Below are 18,474 nucleotides of genomic sequence, written 5' to 3'. Positions count from 1 at the left end.
GGTCCAGGAAGTTCCCACATGCCGTGGAGTGGCTGGGCCCGTGAACCACGGCCGCTGAGCCTGCGCGTCCGGAGCCTGTGCTCCGCAACGGGAGAGGCCACGACAGTGAGAGGCCCGCGTACCGCAAAAAAAAAAAAAAAAAACCCTTTAATCAGCGTACTAAATATCCCCCAGTCCTTTCCACATTTGCAGAAGTCCTATGTTTATGTCACTATGGAAACAGATTCTCAAGAGACTAAAGACATGGAGGGCCCAGCATCATGGAGTCATTGTTTAGGTTAACACCGTAAAGATTCTGACCTCTCAAAACAGAGCTTTTGGTTCCTCTGGTCTCTGTCATTTCGGATGCTGAGGCGACCAGGCACTGGGCAGTTTTCTCAGTGGCCTTCACAGGGGGTGAGATTTTAGGGGGTACAAATATAAAACACAGTTTTGGAGAACAACTTCCTGGAATGATGGTTGTGGTAAAGCTTTCATTCACTGCATGACTATAATTTACATATATTAATTATCTGGCTTTCTCCTCACAAAAATATTCCAAGATCAGCATTAACATTCCCATTTTACGGATGAGGAGACTGAACCTCGGAGAGGTCACGTTGCCTGAGTGTACACACTTGGTCAGTACCAGAGCCAGGTCTATGAACTCAGGTCTATGCCAAAACCCACCATCCTTTCACTGGCCAGCCTTCCTGTTAACCCCCCACATCCTAGGCTTTCCAGAGCCCATGTTTAGAACCAGGCCCATACATCTATATTCTGTGTGTTTTCAGGACCTTTCCTTCCTCTTGGAGAAAGAAAAGGATTCACCTGAAGAAAACACGTTCACTGGGTGAGCCTAACAGACCTCTAACATTTTCCATTTCTAATATCTTTTTTTTTTTTTTTTTTCGGTACGCGGGCCTCTCACTGTTGTGGCCTCTCCCGTTGCGGAGCACAGGCTCCGGACGCGCAGGCTCAGCGGCCATGGCTCACGGGCCCAGCCGCTCCGCGGCATGTGGGATCCTCCCGGACCGGGGCACGAACCCATGTCCCCTGCATCGGCAGGCGGACTCTCTACCGCTGCGCCACCAGGGAAGCCCCCATTTCTAATATCTTGATTCCACCTCTCTCTTGTGCCGGCTCCCACCTTCCCCAAACCCGCCTGCTCTCCTTCTCATTCTGCCAGGCAGGGAAGCATTATTAACACAGATTAGCCAGACAAATCCAATAAAAAATTCTCAGAACACCCTTGTCCAGGTAAGTCCAACCAGGGCTTTTTCAGATAAAAACTCAGTGCCGTTGCTTATTGGAGACAAGTCATGAGCTTCAGATTAACTGAAAAGCTTTGCAATAGAAGAGGTTTAATTTCATTTGAAAACCCGTGTACAACCACATTCTCAACTCAGGATGCACTCATTGCCAATGAGATGCCCTCTCCCCCAGCACGCCCAACACGGGACCCAGTGCTGGGAGAGCTGCCCCGACGGACACCCATCCCCTGGTCTGGAGGTCCACCCTCGACCACCTCTTCCTACTTCTGTAGGTGGAGCCCCGTCACTCACCCAGGAGGGCCGTCTGAGGGTGGGTCCGAGCATGTCTCCCTCTGGAGATGGACCTGGAAGGAGGCCACTCCCTGGCCTCAGCGGGTAGGAGGAGGATCTGTCCGAGGATCAGCAGAAAGCAGCCCACCAGCATCTTTTCCATCTTCAAGAAGAGAAAGAGGGGCAAGGCTGTGACAAACACAATGGGAGAAGAGGGCGGGGCGAGGTTTCTCGTCTCCCTGAATGCTAGGTGCTGCAGACTCACCCCCCGCCTTTCCCCAGATCAGACAGGCCACTTGTACTGAAAATTCCATTTGTGTGTATGACCCTCAGACCCACTGGTAGGTTCTTGGATACTCTGAGCAGGGCGTACGTAGTTGAATTTTTTGTCACTGTAAGACTGAATGGAAAACTTGGGGGAAAAAACTCTACCCTGAAGTTTCTTTTCAATCAAGTTCATTATCAATTATTCATAGTCACATTCTATATCTTGGATTTGAAAAAGGAAAAACTACATCTGAGGATTCCAAGTAACAATATTTTCTTAGTCTAATAATAGTGGATGGTACAAATTAACATATATGTTTCCCAAGGAATACATATACAGTTGCATAAGATAGCATGACTTAGCCTCCTAGCCTCCCTGCCTTCCACACACATCTATTAAGAGGGAACGTGGTGCAGTGTTTTTAAGGGCTTGGACCCTGGCACCAGACCGCCTGGCTTTGAAGTGTCCTGGCTCTGACACTTGCTAACTGTGTGTGACCTTGGGCAATCTGCTTAACCTCCTCATGCCATGTGGGAATATGGTTAATTGGGTGACTTAATCCACGTAACGAAAGCATTCAGGGTAGTGTCTGGCACACATGGGGAGGCGAGGACAAGGAAACAAGCAACAGCGTTAGGGGACCAGAGAAGAATAGGATCAAACGCAACGTTGAGCACAAAGCTCTCGGATGCAGAAAGAATTTTGACTCTTGAGTTGAGCTTCAGATATCCACAGGGGTGAGGGAGTTTCAACCAGAGAAGCACACTCTTGACCAGACTTTACCCGTTTTCTGTACTGGTCCTGGAGAGTAGCTGGTGTGAAGGCTCTGGAGGAAAGATTCTGAGCAGGGAAGCGACATGGTCAGATCCAGGGTTTCCCAGGATGGCCAATCTCAGTGCTTCACATGGGATGAGAAAGGTACTTTCCACATGGTGAATGATGTTGCCTATTCTGCCTCGCAAACCCTCGTGGAGAAGGCAATATCCTGGGACTAGGTTTAAACGTATTTTTCTTCTAGTTTCTATCATTATAGTGGGTGTCATAGCAATTTATTAATTTATACAGATTAGTGAGGAGGAGGGAATATTTAAGGAGGAACAACATTTAAGGAAGATCATCTGCTGTAAAGTCTTTACTAAATCCTCATCCTGTGCTTGGCAATTTCACCCAGTTGATTTCATTCACTCTTCAGACGTATCTCGCATAAATCAGAATTATTATTTCTGCTTTTTATTTTATTTATTTTATTTATTTTTTTGCGGTACGCGGGCCTCTCACTGTTGCGGCCTCTCCCGTTGCGGAGCACAGGCTCCGGACGTGCAGGCTCAGCAGCCATGGCTCACGGGCCCAGCCGCTCCGCCGCATGTGGGATCTTCCCGGACCGGGGCATGAACCCGTGTCCCCTGCATCGGCAGGCGGACTCTCAACCACTGCGCCACCAGGGAAGCCCTATTTCTGCTTTTTAGAGATGGGGAAACTGAGGCTCAGAGAAGTTTAGTAACTTGACCTAGGTCACCCAGCTAAAGTAAGTAGCAAAGTTAGGATTCAAACCCAGGGTAAGAGGCTAATTTGCCAATTCACCGATGAGAGAAAACTTGATTAGCTGCAAGTCAAGTCCCCATAAGGCAATTCATGAAAGGCCATAGCTGTTTCACCACCAGAGGTGGAAACAGGGCAGGGCAGGGGCAGGGACCACTTCCTAAAACAGGAAAAAGTAAATAATAATTCAGTGAACTGTTTGCTCAGCAAACTGCTTTCAGGAATTGACCTGTAGATGAACCCAGGTCTGTCGACCTTCAAAGTCCACAGTTTTTCACACTTGCTGTGTTGAGCTAGCTCACTTTTCACTATGCATTAAAATTCTATTAAAAATAGCAGATGTTTATTCAGCACTTACTATGTGCCAGGCACTGGGCCAAGTGCTTTAAATTTATTAAGTCATTTAATTCTTACAATAACTAGAGAAGTTCAATAATTTGCCCAAGGGTATGCAGCTGATAAAGGGGTGAAGCTCCAGAGCATTGCTAGTTCATTACAGATAACTACTGCCCACCCCTTATGAACAAATTAACTCTTTACTAATTGGACTGTTCCCTATTCATAGCTTAATCTGTGAGATTCCTTTCTAGAAAAGGAAGAAAAAAGACTTTGCCTCTTTCTCTGATCTTAAACCTACTGTTTACTGTCAAGTTTCCTTGGTATTTATCACGTTTTATGTGACATTCTAAGTGTGTTATGTCATTTATATGTGATTTATTATCTTAATGATGTTCTCCTTCCTCCCATCTGAGCAAATACAAAGTCCGCGTTTATTTCTTTTAAAGTGTATACAACATGCTCTGAAGGCGCACGTCCATCCTGACACATCTGCAATTAAATCCAAACATTTAGAGCACGATGTGGTGGATAATTATCATTTTCAAAAAACAAATACCACTTCATGTGGCTTGGGTTTACTGTGGATTTCAAGAAGTGTTTGCATTTTCAAGTTACCATGGCCAACCAAAAGGCCCTGAAGATAGATGAGGGATAGGGAGTTAAAAAATAAACAGAAATAAACACTTCTAGCTGTCTAACCCTGAGAAGGTTACTTTCCCTCTCTCTGCCTCAGTTTCCTCATCTTTAAACTGGGGATAATGAAGAAACCTGATCGTTGCATGAATTATATCAGCTCATATATATGTAAAGCACATAGAACACTGCCTGGCACATAGTAAGTGCTCAAGAAGCAATAGTTACTTATTATTATTATCATCATTATGCAAGCAAACCAATTAATATAAAGTACACACTGCTAATTTTTGTCATACTGAGCCATTTAATGTACCTTATATTAACTTTGATGCTTACTTATGACTACTCTACTAAAACAATGACACACAAATCCATAATCTGAAAATACATGTTAGTATCTAAAAGTATTTAAAACTCTCTTTTTCAGAATGAAATAATGCCACTTGCAGCAACATGGATGGACCTAGAGATTATCATACTAAGTGAAGTAAGTCAGAAAGAGAAAGACAAATACCATATGATACCACTTATATGTGGAATTTAAGATATGACACAAATGAACTTATCTACAAAACAGAAACAGACTCACAGACATAGAGAATAGACTTGTGGTTACCGAGGGAGAGGAGGGATGGATTGGGAGTTTGGAATTAGCAGATGTAAACTATTCTATATAGAATGAATAAACAACAAGGTCCTACCATAGCACGGGAACTATATACAATATCCTGTGATAAACCATAATGGAAAAGAATATGAAAAAGAATGTATGTATAGGTATAACTGAATCACTTTGTGTACAGTATAAATTAACACAACATTGTAAATCAACTGTACATCAATAAAATATTTTTCTTAAATGTTCTTTTTTTTTCTTTTTTTAATTTTTTTTATGTTTGCGGTATGCGGGCCTCTCACTGTTGTGGCCTCTCCCATTGCGGAGCACAGGCTCCGGACGCGCAGCCTCAGTGGCCATGGCTCACGGGCCCTGCCGCTCCACGGCATGTGGGATCTTCCCAGACTGGGGCACGAACCCGTGTCCCCTGCATCGGCAGGCGGACTCTCAATCACTGCGCCACCAGGGAAGCCCAAATGTTCTTTTTTCAAAATGCAATGGCACAGCAAGTCACAGTTTGGTAGAAAAGATTTACAAAACATTATCTGATATATCATTTATCTCCAGACATAAGCTCTTATAACTCAACACAAAGACAAACAACCTACTTGAAAATGTGCAAAATATTTGAACACTCATATTGCCAAAGAAGACATTCAGATAACAAATAAACGTATGCGAAGATGTTCAACATTCTTAGTCATTAGAAAAATGCAAATTAAAAATCACAATGGGGCTTCCCTGGTGGCGCAGTGGTTGAGAGTCCGCCTGCCGATGCAGGGGACACGGGTTCGTGCCCCAGTCCGGGAAGATCCCACATGCCGTGGAGCGGCAGGGCCCGTGAGCCATGGCCGCTGAGCCTGCGCGTCCGGAGCCTGTGCTCCGCAACGGGAGAGGCCACAACAGTGAGAGGCCAGCGTACCCCACACACACACAAAAAAAATCACAATGACATTCCATGACAAATCCACTAGAATAACAAAAATTAAAAAGACTGATATAACCAAGTGTTGGCGAAGATGTGGAAAACTGGAATCCTAATACATTGCTGGTAAGAATGCAAAATGGTGTAGCCACTTAGGGAAACAATTTAGCAGTTTCTCATTCAGTTAAACATACACTTCCCAAATGAGACAGCACAGGGTGACCAACTGGTCTGGTTTGCCTAGAATTGCCTGTGTTTTTGCACTGAAAGTTCTTCATCCCAGAAAACTCAGTCCTGGGCAAACTGGGCAAACCAGCAACCTAGATATTTACCCAGAAGATATAAAAACACACCCACACAAAGACTTATACTCAGATGCTCATAGAAGCTTTCTTTGTAAAAGCTGAAAACTGGGAACAATGCAAATGTCCATATATTAACGGACAGATAAATAAATTGTGGTACATCCATACAATGGACTACTACTCAGCAGTTAAAGGAATGATGTAATGGGTGAATCTCAAAATAATTAGGCTGAGTGAAAGCTGCCAGACACAAAAAGAATACATACTGAACAATTCTATTTATATGACATTCAACAAAGGGCAAAACTCTGTGACAGAAAGATCAATGGTTCCAGGGGGTGGGATGGGAAAAGAGGGTCAGCTACCAAGGGGCAGGAGGGAAATTTCAGGGGTGGCAGAAATGTTCACATCATGATTATGGTGGAGGTTACATGGCTCTATACATTTGTCAGAACCCATCAAATTATACACTTCAAAGTGATGAATTTGATTGTTTTAAGTTGGACTTCTAAAAAGCTGTTTAATAGAAACTAAAAGAATGAGGAAAAGGATACTGTATACAAGTCAACGTAAAACCAGCATGGCAATATTCATATCAGACAAGACAGGCTTTTTTAAAAAAAACGCAATGGCAGTGAAACAAGAAAAAATAAGTCAGTACACGTAGCCCACATTAATCACTGTTTCTCAGGGAGGCATTTACAGCTGCTAGCATTTGAAGAACAGGAGCCAGATCCAGTTCCAACTGGAAAACAAAATGATGTTTGAGAAACAGTTCCTTTCACATATGGGCATATGAGAAGCATTGTTGTGCTGAGAAATAGAGGTTAATTCAATCAGAACAGATTCCATGAAGCATTTGGGGGCATGGAAAGAATGTTTTTTAAAACAATTAAACAGCTTTGACTTTTGTTCTAGCGATTTTTCTCCTCTCCATGAGACAATGAGTCTTTTCATTTAGCTTCACCAAGAGGGTGGGGCTGAGAGAGAGAGAAGGAAATTGTTCTAAGCATCGCTGTTTCAAGTAAAGCGACAGATGGCGTAGCATCCCATCAGAGCCAGCACTACGTGCCGTGGGCCTTGAGAGGAGAGGCCTGGCTCTGTCACGACACGCTGCGACCTCGGTTAGGTGATTTAACTCTCTGGGCTTTAACGAGTCAGCCATGAAATGAGAGGCGTGGTCTGGAAGCAGCGTTCCTCAGCCTAAACCAGACCACAGGCCCAGGACAGGGGCCCAGGACAGGACAACGCTGCTCCCCTGAGGAAGATGGGCATGACACCCTCTTCCTGCCCCCGCACAAGAAGACAAAGGAGCTAAAGCACTAATATTTTCTAAGTGCCTACTATGGGCCAGGCAGTGAGCTGGGCGCTTGTATATTGTTATCTCATTTGGCCCTACAGTCATTCTGTGAGGTGGACGAGGTCCCAATTTCATGGGAGGAACACCGGCGGCTGCAGATAGAAAGACACTCTCCAAGGTCTCAGAGCTAGTTAAGTGACAAAGCCAAGATTCTACCCCCGCCACCTCTCAGGCAGCCAGCCTACTTGCTAAAAAAGAGATTTTGAGTCCCCTCTCCAATTCTGAAAGTTCTTAGACATCATATTTAAGAGTTTTGTTCCTCAAAGGCCACTCCATTGGCACACCAAGTGTGCATACTAACTACTCTGTGTTCAATGAGAACCAGTCACACAGGGCTGGGGCCACAGCAGCCCCAGAGGCCTTCCTTCCTGTCTCCCACCTCAGACCAGAATCCCCAGCTCCCACAGGGCCGGCAAATGGAGCCCAACCTCCATTTAGATGTTGACATTTAGATGTTGACCTGACATTGGCTTTCTGTGACTTTCACTCAGTGGTCAAGGCCTGCTTGCCAGCCCAGCCTTTCCAGGTACAGACTCAAGTCCTTTCATGGTCAAGGTAACTCCATCTGCTCCGGTACCCGGACTGGAAACTCGGCCTCAGCTTCCATGTGTCCCTTGCATCACCACCACATTCATGGGTGGACAAGCCCTGGCTTTCCCGCCCCTGCTCCAGCCCTCCTGACGGTTCCTGCCACTGCAGCAATGCTCCAGTCTATTTCTCACCCAGACTTCTCCAGAAGCTTTGGAACTGCTCTTCCTGCCTTGGGTCCTGCCCCTTCCGTGCTCAGAACCCACCTAAGGCCTTACTACGTAACATTCATGTTCAAGGCCCTCCATGACAGACCACCGCCCGCCCTACAACCATGGCAGTCCCACGTGCACCCCAGCCCCTCTACCAGTGCCGAAAGAACTCAGATTCTTGTCCTAGCTGGGTGCCTTCATCCATGCTGGTCCCTTGGTCTGGTCTACCTTCTGTATTATTCAAAAACGCATTCATTCCTAAAGGCTCAAGTCACATGTCACCCACCCCCTAAAATGTTCTCCGATTTTCCCAGGAAGGATTGACTTTTCTACGCACCCCTGACAACGGGTTTGTTGTCTGCTCTAGCCCTGGGTTTTTGTTTGTTTGTTTTTGTTTTTTGGCCGCGCTGTGCAGCTTGTGGGATTTTAGTTCCCTGACCAGGGATCGAACCCACGCCACCGCAGTGAAAGCACGGAGTCCTAGCCACTGGACTACCAGGGAATTCCCTAGCACTGTGTTTCTTTTTCTTGTTTCCATATCTGTCTCCCTGCCTAGACTCTGAACTGTTCCTTGAAACCACACCCATGTGCTAGATGCTGAATTTCATAACTAAAGTTTTAGAAAATAGGTAAGTGTTGAATAAACACATTTATTGATCAACAAAAGATCAATAAATGTTGAATCAAACTGGCCCTAGTTCTGCACCTGACAACTGCCAAGGCCGAGCCCAGGTCTTCGTCTACATACTCTGTTTGCCTTAACGCAGGCAACCCCAATGGCTCTCTCCTATGATGGAAGGAGCCTCTGCCCCAGATTCCTTGGCCCTGAATACATAATTTTTAAATGATATAGATGAAATATCAAATATCTAGTTATAATGATTAAAGTATCCATTTACTCATACATGCATATTCAAAACATCTGAAATTACAAAATATATATTCACTTAGAAATAATGCTTTATTCATTAAAAATGTTTCAGAAAACAGTGTTTTCTCTCATGTCATAAAACAGTTTTCAAATGCTTGCCTCTCTAACATCAGTATTTCATCGACGCTAAAGATTTTTTTGTTTTCTGACATCTTTACTTCTAGGTTGTCTGAGAGACAGCACTTTCTGAATCCATACATGATGCTGTCACTGGAAATTTTATCTCAGACCACCAGTTCCCACTTATGTAACATGAAGACAGTTGTTGGGTTTTTTAATATGTCCTGGAGGCATAAATTCACCATCTCTGCAACTTACTCATTCACTGTGCTGCTCTTAAAGTATCGTTGCCAGTGTCATCCAGCCCTTGCAATTGTGAAACTGTGCCCAGAGGAATAATGACTAAATTTGAGCTGATTTTTCTTTTACTGTTTTGGTCATTGACTTCTACATGTATTCAAAATTAGCACACTGATTGAGGACATTTCAAGCTAACGTGTCTTCCCCCAGTAGTACTTTGTTCAACATATTTGACAACATATTCAAACTGACATATTTGTCCTCAGTTTGATTGAGGACATTTCAAGCTAACGTGTCTTCCCCCAATAGTACTTTGTTCAACATATTTCAAAGAGTTCCACATACTCTGAGAGACTTTGCAAGGACTCACATATACAGCAATTTCCTCTTTTCCAAGGAATCATTTTCTTAGGAAAAAAAACCCCTCACTTCATATTTTGGAATATATGGTCATTCCTACCTTATCTTTCCTCCCTTCCATTCAATCAAGCACCATGTTCTACCACGTGAGGTCTCGCATGCCTTCTCCCTTTTCCATCCATACCAAGGTCACAGCCCTAGGCTTGCCCCTTATTCATACCGGAGAGACTACAAAGGTCCTGGCAGACACTGCTGTTGCCCCCCAATATCCTCCCCTCCTTCTTTAGTAATAGAACCCTCACTTTTTAACTGGACACATAATGGGGCTGGAAAAAGACCAAGATGCCCAGTCTTCCCTTCTTCCCTATCAGGTGACTGCATGGGGGTTAGGGGGGATGGAAGTGGATGCGGCGAGTACAACTTCAGAGAAGTGTCCTTAAAGGAGGGGTGGGGGAATGACCGCCTTGCTTTTTCCTTCCTGCTGGCTGGAATGAGCACATCCTGGCTGGAAACCCACCAGTCATTTTGAACCACGAGGCACCATGAAAATGGAAGTCATGCTGCATGGTAAAAGTGACAGGGCACAAAACTGTGGGTCCCCGACCCCATGCTCACTTTGGACACGCTGCCTCCAGGCTTCTAGACAGAAATAAACTTCCTTCTTCAGGTCACTGTCATTTCTGTTTTTTGTATAACTTGGAGTTGATCATAATCCTAATTAACTGACTGTTTCTAAGTCTCTCCTATTGACGCCATCTGGCACTAGCTGAATTCAATCTTCCCAACATAATATCATGCTTATCATGCGCCTGCTCAAAAACTATCAGTGACTTCTACATACCAAGCCGATAAAATCCAGATTCCTGGGCTTCCTTGGTGGCGCAGTGGTTGAGAGTCCGCCTGCCGATGCAGGGAACACGGGTTCGTGCCGCAGTCCGGGAAGGGCCCACATGCCGCGGAGCGGCTGGGCCCGTGAGCCATGGCCGCTGAGCCTGCGCGTCCGGAGCCTGTGCTCCGCAACGGGAGAGGCCGCAACAGCGAGAGGCCCGCGTACCGCAAAAAAAAAAAAAAAAAAATCCAGATTCCTTAGCTTAGCACTCAAAGTCCCATAATCTGGCCCTGTCTTAACAATGCTAACCTCAGAAACACCCCCATCCATTCCACCAACACACACACACACACACACACACACACACACACACACACACACACACACACATTAACCCTCCATTCCAGCCCGTTAGCTCCATACAACGTCTCTTACTCACCGCTGGTTGGATTGAGTTTAGGACAACGGAGATACAGGGAGGGAATCACTCCCTTTCAAATTGAACTGTGAATGGAAACAACCTTAACAAGAGAACAGATACACTGTGGTGGAGGCATATAATGGGCTATTATACAACCATAGAAATGAGTGAATTACCGCTTGGCGCAATATCATCATAAACTTACAAACATAATATTGAACAAAATTAAATTCAAAAATGGACAAAATGAATCTACAATCTTAGGAATCGGGATAGTGGTGACACTTGAGGTGTCAGTGCACAGAAGGAGGCGTGAGGGGGGGATTGTGGGGTACTGGGAATGTTCTGCTGATTACTCAGTATGCTGACTGCAGGTTCATGAAAAAGAATCCAGCTACACGCCAGATTTGCGCACCTTTCTATATGTATGCTTCAGTAAAAAGTTGACTTAAAAAACAAGCAAACGAAGTTAGAAGAGCAGTTACCTTCAGGGGGAGGTGATAATTGGGTAATTGTGGGCACAAAGTGGGGCTTCTGGGGTGCCGATCTGGGAGATGGTCACATAAGAGTGTTCATTTTGCAAAAGAGCCATTGTACTGTTCCCTTATGGTTTGTGCATCTTTTTATATGTTCTTTTGATTAAAATTTTACTTAACAAGTGAAGTGTGCAGTACTACTCCTGCCACCCTTGCTCTCTGATCATGCCATGGACAAAGGGATTCAGGGAGAGATGTGAGCTGCAGCAGAGATTTTAGAGAGAGGCTAATGGGTGTCCTCTCTTGAGAGGGCTATTGTGCACATTCTGGAAGAGGTGTTAATAAGAATGAGGGTGCACAGCTGGTCCTGACCTGGAACTCCTTCTCAAGCCCTGGGGTGGGCAAAATAATGTCCCTCCAAAGATGTCCATGTCCTAATCCCCAGAATCTGTGGATATGTTACGTTACACAGCAAAGGGGAATTACAGTTGCTAATCAGCTGACTTTAAAAATAGGGAGATACCCTACATCAACTATACTTCAATTAAAAAATAGCAAAAAATAGTGAGAGCATCCTGAATTACCCAGGTGAGCCCAACGCAATCACCAGGGTCCTTAAAAACAGAAGAGTGAGGCAGCATGAGAAGGACTCAGCCTGACATTGCTGGCTTTGAAGATGGAAGGAGGCGACAAGCCAAGCAATGAGGGAAGATTCTAGAAGCTGAAAAAGACAAGGAAATGGATTCTCCCCTAAAGCCTCCAGAAGGAACAATTCACCCAGTAAGAACCATTTCAGACTTTTGACTTCCAGAAACATAAGATAATAAACTTTTTAAAAACTGAAGTATAGTTTACAATGTTGTGTTAGTTTCAAGTGCATAGCAAAGTGATTCAGTTATACATATATATATTATATATAATATATATACTTCCTTTCAGATTCTTTTCCATTATAGGTTATTATGAAATATCGAGTATAGTTCCCTGTGCTACACAGTAGGTCCTTGTTGTCTACCTATTTTATATTTAGTAGTGTGTATATGTTAACCCCAAACTCCTAATTTATCTCTCCCCCCTCACCCACTATCCCCTTTGGCAACCATAAGTTTATTTTCTGTCTGTGAGTCTATTTCTGTTTTGTAAATCAGTTCATTTGTATCATTTTTTGAGATTCCACATGTAAGTGATATTATACGATATTTGTCTTTCTCTGTCTGACTTAATATGATAATGTCTAGGTCTATCCATGATGCTGAAAATGGCATTATGTCATTCTTTTTTATAGCTAGGTAATATTCCATTGTACATATATACCACATCTTCTTTATCCATTCATCTGTGGATAGATGTATAGGTTGCTTCCAATAAACTTGTTTTATGTCACTAAGTTTGTGGTAACTTATTACAGCAGCAGTGGGAAACTAATACACACACTGTCTGGAAATTTCAGAGAGGTGGTAATTTTATTAGAGGAGATCTTGGGGATGGGGGCATTCTTTGTATTTCAGTGGAAATGGAGAAGGAGAAGGAGCTAGAAAAAATCAGCAAACACTGTTGATGGGGAAAAGGAGACCATTCTGAGGGGCTAGTGTTAAAAGCTGAGGGTTTGTCAAAGAAAGGGAGAAATTGTGAAAGTAGCAACTTCAGAACTGAGTTTGAAGCAACCCAGGGCTCACAAAAGATTTGACCTATAGCCTTGACCTCTGTGGTCTTGAGCTTCTCATCTTTAAGACAAGTGAAAACAAACTCACCTAACTGGGAAGGTGCAAGGATAAGCCCTCAACAGAAGTGAGATAAAATCCTTTGATTGGGATTTCCCTGGTGGTCCAGTGGTAAAGAATCCGCCTTCCAATGCAAGAGGACGCAGGTTCGATCCCTGGTCAGGGAACTAAGATCCCACATGCCGCGGGGCAACTAAGCCCGCGTGCCACAACTACTGAGCTCGCATGCCACAACTACAGAGCCCACTTGCCTCAACTACAGAGCCCACGCACCCTGGAGCCTGCGTGCCACCACTAGAGAGAGAAAACCCACATGCCACAACTAGAGAGAAGCCTGCACCCACAAGGAAAGATCCCGCATGCCTCAACGAAGATCCCACGTGCCGCAACTAAGACCCGACGCAGCCAAAAATAAAGAAATAAATAAATCTTTAAAAAAAATCCTTTGCTTTACATCATTTTCTCTAATAATAACTGTTTATTAGGCAGCATAATGCCCCCAAAGATGTCTATGACATAATCATCCCGGAATCTGTGAATATGTTACCTTTGTGGAAAAAGGGACTTTGCAGATGTGATTAAGCTAAGGATATTGAGAAGGAGAAATTAGCCTGGATCATTCAAGTGGGCCCAACGTAATCACAAGGGTCTTTATAAAAGAGAGAGGAAGGGGGGAGAAGGGGGAAGGGAGAGAAGAACTGGAAGCTGCTATGCTTTGAAGATGGAAAATACCAGGAGACAAGAAACATAGGCACCTTTCAGAAGCCAGAAAAGGCGAGGGAACAGCTTTCCCCCTAGAGCCTCCAGAAGGAACATAGCTTGTCGACACCTTGATGTTAGCCCGGTGAGACCTATTTCAGACTTCTGACCTCCAGAACTGAGGGACAATAAGTTTGTGTTGCTTTAAGCACTAAGTTTGCAGTCATTTGTTACAGCAGCAATAAGAAACTAGTACAATAACCTAAAATAGCAGTGGGGTATTCCAATGGGGATGGAGCCACGGTCTCCAACAGTAAAGTTTTCCCTGACAATAAATACTCTAGAAAGAACTTTCGAAAAATGTTAGCTAGCCCACCTGCTCAGCCACTGACTTTACATACAGACAGTTCGGTAAAAATCTTATTTTCAATCAACTCACTCCAAGCACTGGCAGATTAATTCACATTAATTATCTCATTTAACCCTTATAACAACACTATGACATAGATCGTATCATCCCCATTTGATGGATGATATAACTGAGGCTCAGATAATAATAAGTATAGGTAATAAATATTGAGCACTTACTCTGAGCTAGGCATTATACTAAGCACTTCATGTGTGTTAACTAATTTAATTCTCCCAACAATTCTATTTCCATTTACAGATGAGAAAACTGAGGCAGGGAGTCTAAGTAACGTTCCAAAATCCTTGCAGGTAATGAGTGGCAGGGCTGAGACTGGAACCCAGGTCCCTCAGGTGCCAAGATCAGGGTCGTACTCCCACAACCTCTCATCACTGTCAGCATCATTACCACCAATTACTGATAACAGCCGAGGCCTCTGGGATAGAGCCCAGCCCTGCCTTTCTCTCTGAGTCCCTTTCAGGGTCCTACCAGGTAAGGCAGTGGTGGCTGTCTAACGAGCCACCTGGCAGGGTTCAAAGACGACCTCACGGCTAGAGCTCCAAGTGGCAACTGGTCCCTTGGAAGGGCCTCCCTGGCACTGTTTATTAGCAGCAGCAATGACAGCCTCCACTCTCTCCTTGGCACTTCGGCCTCCCTCTTCCTCTGACCCTCCTGACTTATCCCCACATGTACATTACACAGGGGTGCCCTCCTGAGCCTCCCTAAAGACAGGGAGTCCCAGGAAAGGGCTCTCTTAAACACACATGCTAAAAACCAGAGGGGAGCCAGTCCCGTCCCAGGGATAGCATTCGAGGCTCTGGCTCACTTGGCTGGCCTTAAACGCAGCTGCTCACCCCTGAGTCCCAGCATGTCCCTTCTCACCTCCCACGCAGCCTCACACCCAACACCCTGCAGGCCAGCGTTTACACTGGCACTCCCTCTTCGCCCCAGGCAGAGCTGATTCTAGGAAAACTGTGGGATTTCTCTGCAGAACCTTCAGTGATCCTCTTATTCCTCATCTACCTTTCAAGGAGCAATCTTCTATTTCCTTTGCTTTAAATCTTGGGCCTCATTTCAACTACCTCTTGCTAAACAGAGATATATGGTGATGCCGGTAAGAGCTTAGAGCATGACAGCCATCTGAGGGTGTCTGAGAAGTGGACTCTGGTACGGCACCTCCAGCCAGTGAGCTCAGGCCTCAGTGCCTCCAGCTTGCCAGGGCCTGGACTCCTGAGCCCGGAATTTGTAGGAAAGAGAAGCCTGGCAACACAGAGGTCTGACTGAATTCTACTGGCAGGACTAAAAGTTTGGGCAGATAGGAAAACAGAAGGTGAAGACCCAACAGATATCTACCTGCATTCTCAACAGGGGGTTCTAAGGGACCAAGCTTCAGGGGCTGAGAGGAAACTTTCCAGACCATAAACCCATCTTGGAACAGCAATATGGTTTTCTGAGGCTGGGAGAAACAGGCAGGGAGGAACCGTGTAGGATGCACTCCTGAATGGAAAACTCCAGTTAAATACATGTAGATCACCTGCCACCCTCACGTACCCACAGAGGGCCCACCTTCCTGATTTGGAGAGGAAGTGACTGCTTGTAGGAACGCCTTGCTTTTCTGGAGAGACAGGTGATGGAACTAATCACCAATCTTAAAATGCCTGGAACTGTTCTAACGACTTGAATTCAATCCTCACAACCCTGTAGGTATTATCAACCCCATTGGACAGATGAAGAAAGTGAGGCATAGAGCAGTTGGGTAACCCCGAAGTTGCCAACCTGTAAGCTTCACTCACAGCCGGGGTCTGAACCTAAGCAAGCGAACCCCAGAGTCTCTGGTCTTGACCATACCCCTCCCCCACCCCTCCCCCACCCCCGCAGCGGGAAACCAATTAAATGCAACTTGGTGCAGATGCAGCCCATTTATGACGATTTGGGACTTGGTCAACTGGGTTTGTTCCGGGCGGGAGTATGTGTTCCCGAGGAGCTACCTTCCTGTGCACCTTCCTGTGCGTCCAGTCCAGGAGACGTTAACGAGAGAGGGTCCCCATTTTTCTGTCCTCTCTCCAAACTGCCCTCGGGGTTTCTAGCAACTACCACAAAACGCCCTCCCCTTTCTTTCCTTTCCCCGCAATGTAGGGAAGCTGGAGCTTTAGCTGTCCTAGAGAACCAAGAACAAAATGCAGATGACACGGGCATTAAAATAACAGCCGACAGAGGCGGGGAGTCGGAATCGATCCGCTGGCCAGCTGGACAGCAATCACGCCGCATCCCCGCTCAACAAGTCTCCCTTTCCTGGGGTCGGTGGAGGCCAGGTCTGGGCGGCCCCGCGGCGGGGCACAGCGCCCCCACGGGGCGCTGCGGGGTGGCTGCCACGCGCTGCGCCGGGCTCAGGGAGCTCGCGGAGCTCGCCCGGCCAGGGCGGCCCAACTGGCCCCGGCCGGGGGGTCCCGCAGCGCCGCCCTCCCTCTCGCCCTCTACCCCGAGGGGTCGGGAGCCAGGGGCCCAGGGCGGGAGGGGGCGTCCGACGGGAGGGGCCGCACGGGCCGGGGCGCGGGCCTTTGGGCGCGCCCGCGTGCGTGGGTGCCCAAGCTCTGTCTGTCCGTCTGTCTGTCTGCGCCTCGGGGCTGCGGGGCCAGGCAGGGCCCCGGGGAGAGCGCGCCCCGCTCACCTGCAGCCACCGCCGGCGCCTGGGAAGCGAGACAGGGGCGCAGACTCCCGGGTCTTCGTCGCTGGCTTCCTCGCCGCTCCGAGAGCCACGGCTCTCCTCGGGAATCGCTCGTGGGAGCCGAGGAAGAAGCCCGAGGTGCTGCCGCTGTCTCCTCTTTCGCCGCTTCCTCCGAGTCCCATCCCAGAGCGCTCCGCTCGCTCGCTGGCTGCCTGGGCGGCTCTGGGCCAGCGCCGGCAGGCGGCGGGGGAGGCGGCGCCGCGGAGGGTGGGGAGAGGGCCGGCGGGAGGAGGGGTGTACTGTTTGGGGATGGGGCAGGAGCGGAGAGGGATAGGCCGCGAGGACCGCCCCACCCTGCAGGCAGCCCCGGGAGCTGGGCACCCTGGCCGCACGCCCTGCCTGCTGCCACCTCGCTCTGCGCGGTCCGTCCCCAAGCCCAGGCGGGGATCGGACCCCGGGGGTCTGGAGCCGCACGCAGGCTCAGAAAAACAAGGAGCTTTGGGCTCTTGGCGGAGGGGAGTGGGGTGGGGAGCGGAGGAGAGCATCTCCTGGAGGGAGAAAGGCATGACGGGGGTCCTGTTTCCTGAACTGGGGGTCATGATCTACAGGAGGAGACCATCGATGAGGGTGATGAAGAAGAAAGTGTTGAGAATTGGGCTAACTGGTGACAAGTGCCAGGAACTGTCTTGGCAGTACCCAGAACACCGGTGCCAGTTCATATTAACAGAGCGCCCACTGGCCAGAAACCAGGCCCCTGGGTGGGGACGGGACTAAGGATGCCAGGACGGAAAGGAAACAAGGTTCCTACCCTGAAGGAGCAGAGAAAGTCTAGTCCAGGCAAGACTTTTGAAATTATGGGCAAAGATGTTTGCAATTTTGTGAAGCGGGGGGACGTGCCCTGAGAGGTCCCCAAGGGAACTTTGGAGGGATGCGAAAGCCAGGATTGGTCAGTGGCAGGGAAAGGGCTGGGAAATGCCACTCTACCAGCTCTCCCTGCTCCTGGGCAGCTGGGGGTGAGTGGGGTCGTTACAACAGGCTAGGACATCTCCTAATAATTGCTCCAGAATTCTAACCCCAAACCATTAACCCAACCACTCAGTTCAGGTTTTAACAAGCCGTGGGGTAGAGGCCGCAGAACTAGCAAGTTTCAAAACGTCTGGTGCCAAAATCTGATCATTTAAGTCCTCTTGGCTGCCTTTACTCTGAACCGTCGTCACTCCTATTTGATGATAGAGTTGGTTTCTGGAATATGAGTAAAAACCTTGTACAAAATCAATTTTTCAGGAAAGCTCCAGGTGGGTAATTAAAATCCTAGCCATAAGGCAAGGGGTCAACATACTCAAGCCATCGGGCAACTCAGTGGTATCCTAATGCCGAGAAAGAATCTTGGATTCATGTTCCCTCACGCTGCACCT

General features: G+C 46.9%; 1 protein-coding gene across 3 annotated transcripts in view; it reads right to left on the bottom strand.

Annotated features, from left to right (window-relative positions):
- MATN2 (matrilin 2) overlaps nt 1-17,264 on the bottom strand; it is a 155,376-nt gene extending 138,112 nt beyond the window's left edge. For all 3 annotated transcript variants that reach the window (XM_059994950.1, XM_059994951.1, XM_059994952.1), the window contains exons 1-2: nt 17,063-17,264; nt 1,545-1,686 (exon numbers count right to left, since the gene is read on the bottom strand). In XM_059994950.1, coding sequence (XP_059850933.1) covers nt 1,545-1,686 — 142 coding nt within the window. In that variant the 5' untranslated portion in view covers nt 17,063-17,264. The remainder of the gene's footprint in view (nt 1-1,544; nt 1,687-17,062) is intronic.
- Between the last annotated feature and the right edge of the window lie 1,210 nt (nt 17,265-18,474).

This window comes from Delphinus delphis, chromosome 17, assembly GCF_949987515.2.
Source record: "Delphinus delphis chromosome 17, mDelDel1.2, whole genome shotgun sequence".
NCBI lineage: Eukaryota > Metazoa > Chordata > Mammalia > Artiodactyla > Delphinidae > Delphinus > Delphinus delphis.
Note: the sequence above shows the minus strand (reverse complement) of the source record. Positions and strands in the feature narration are given on the sequence as shown.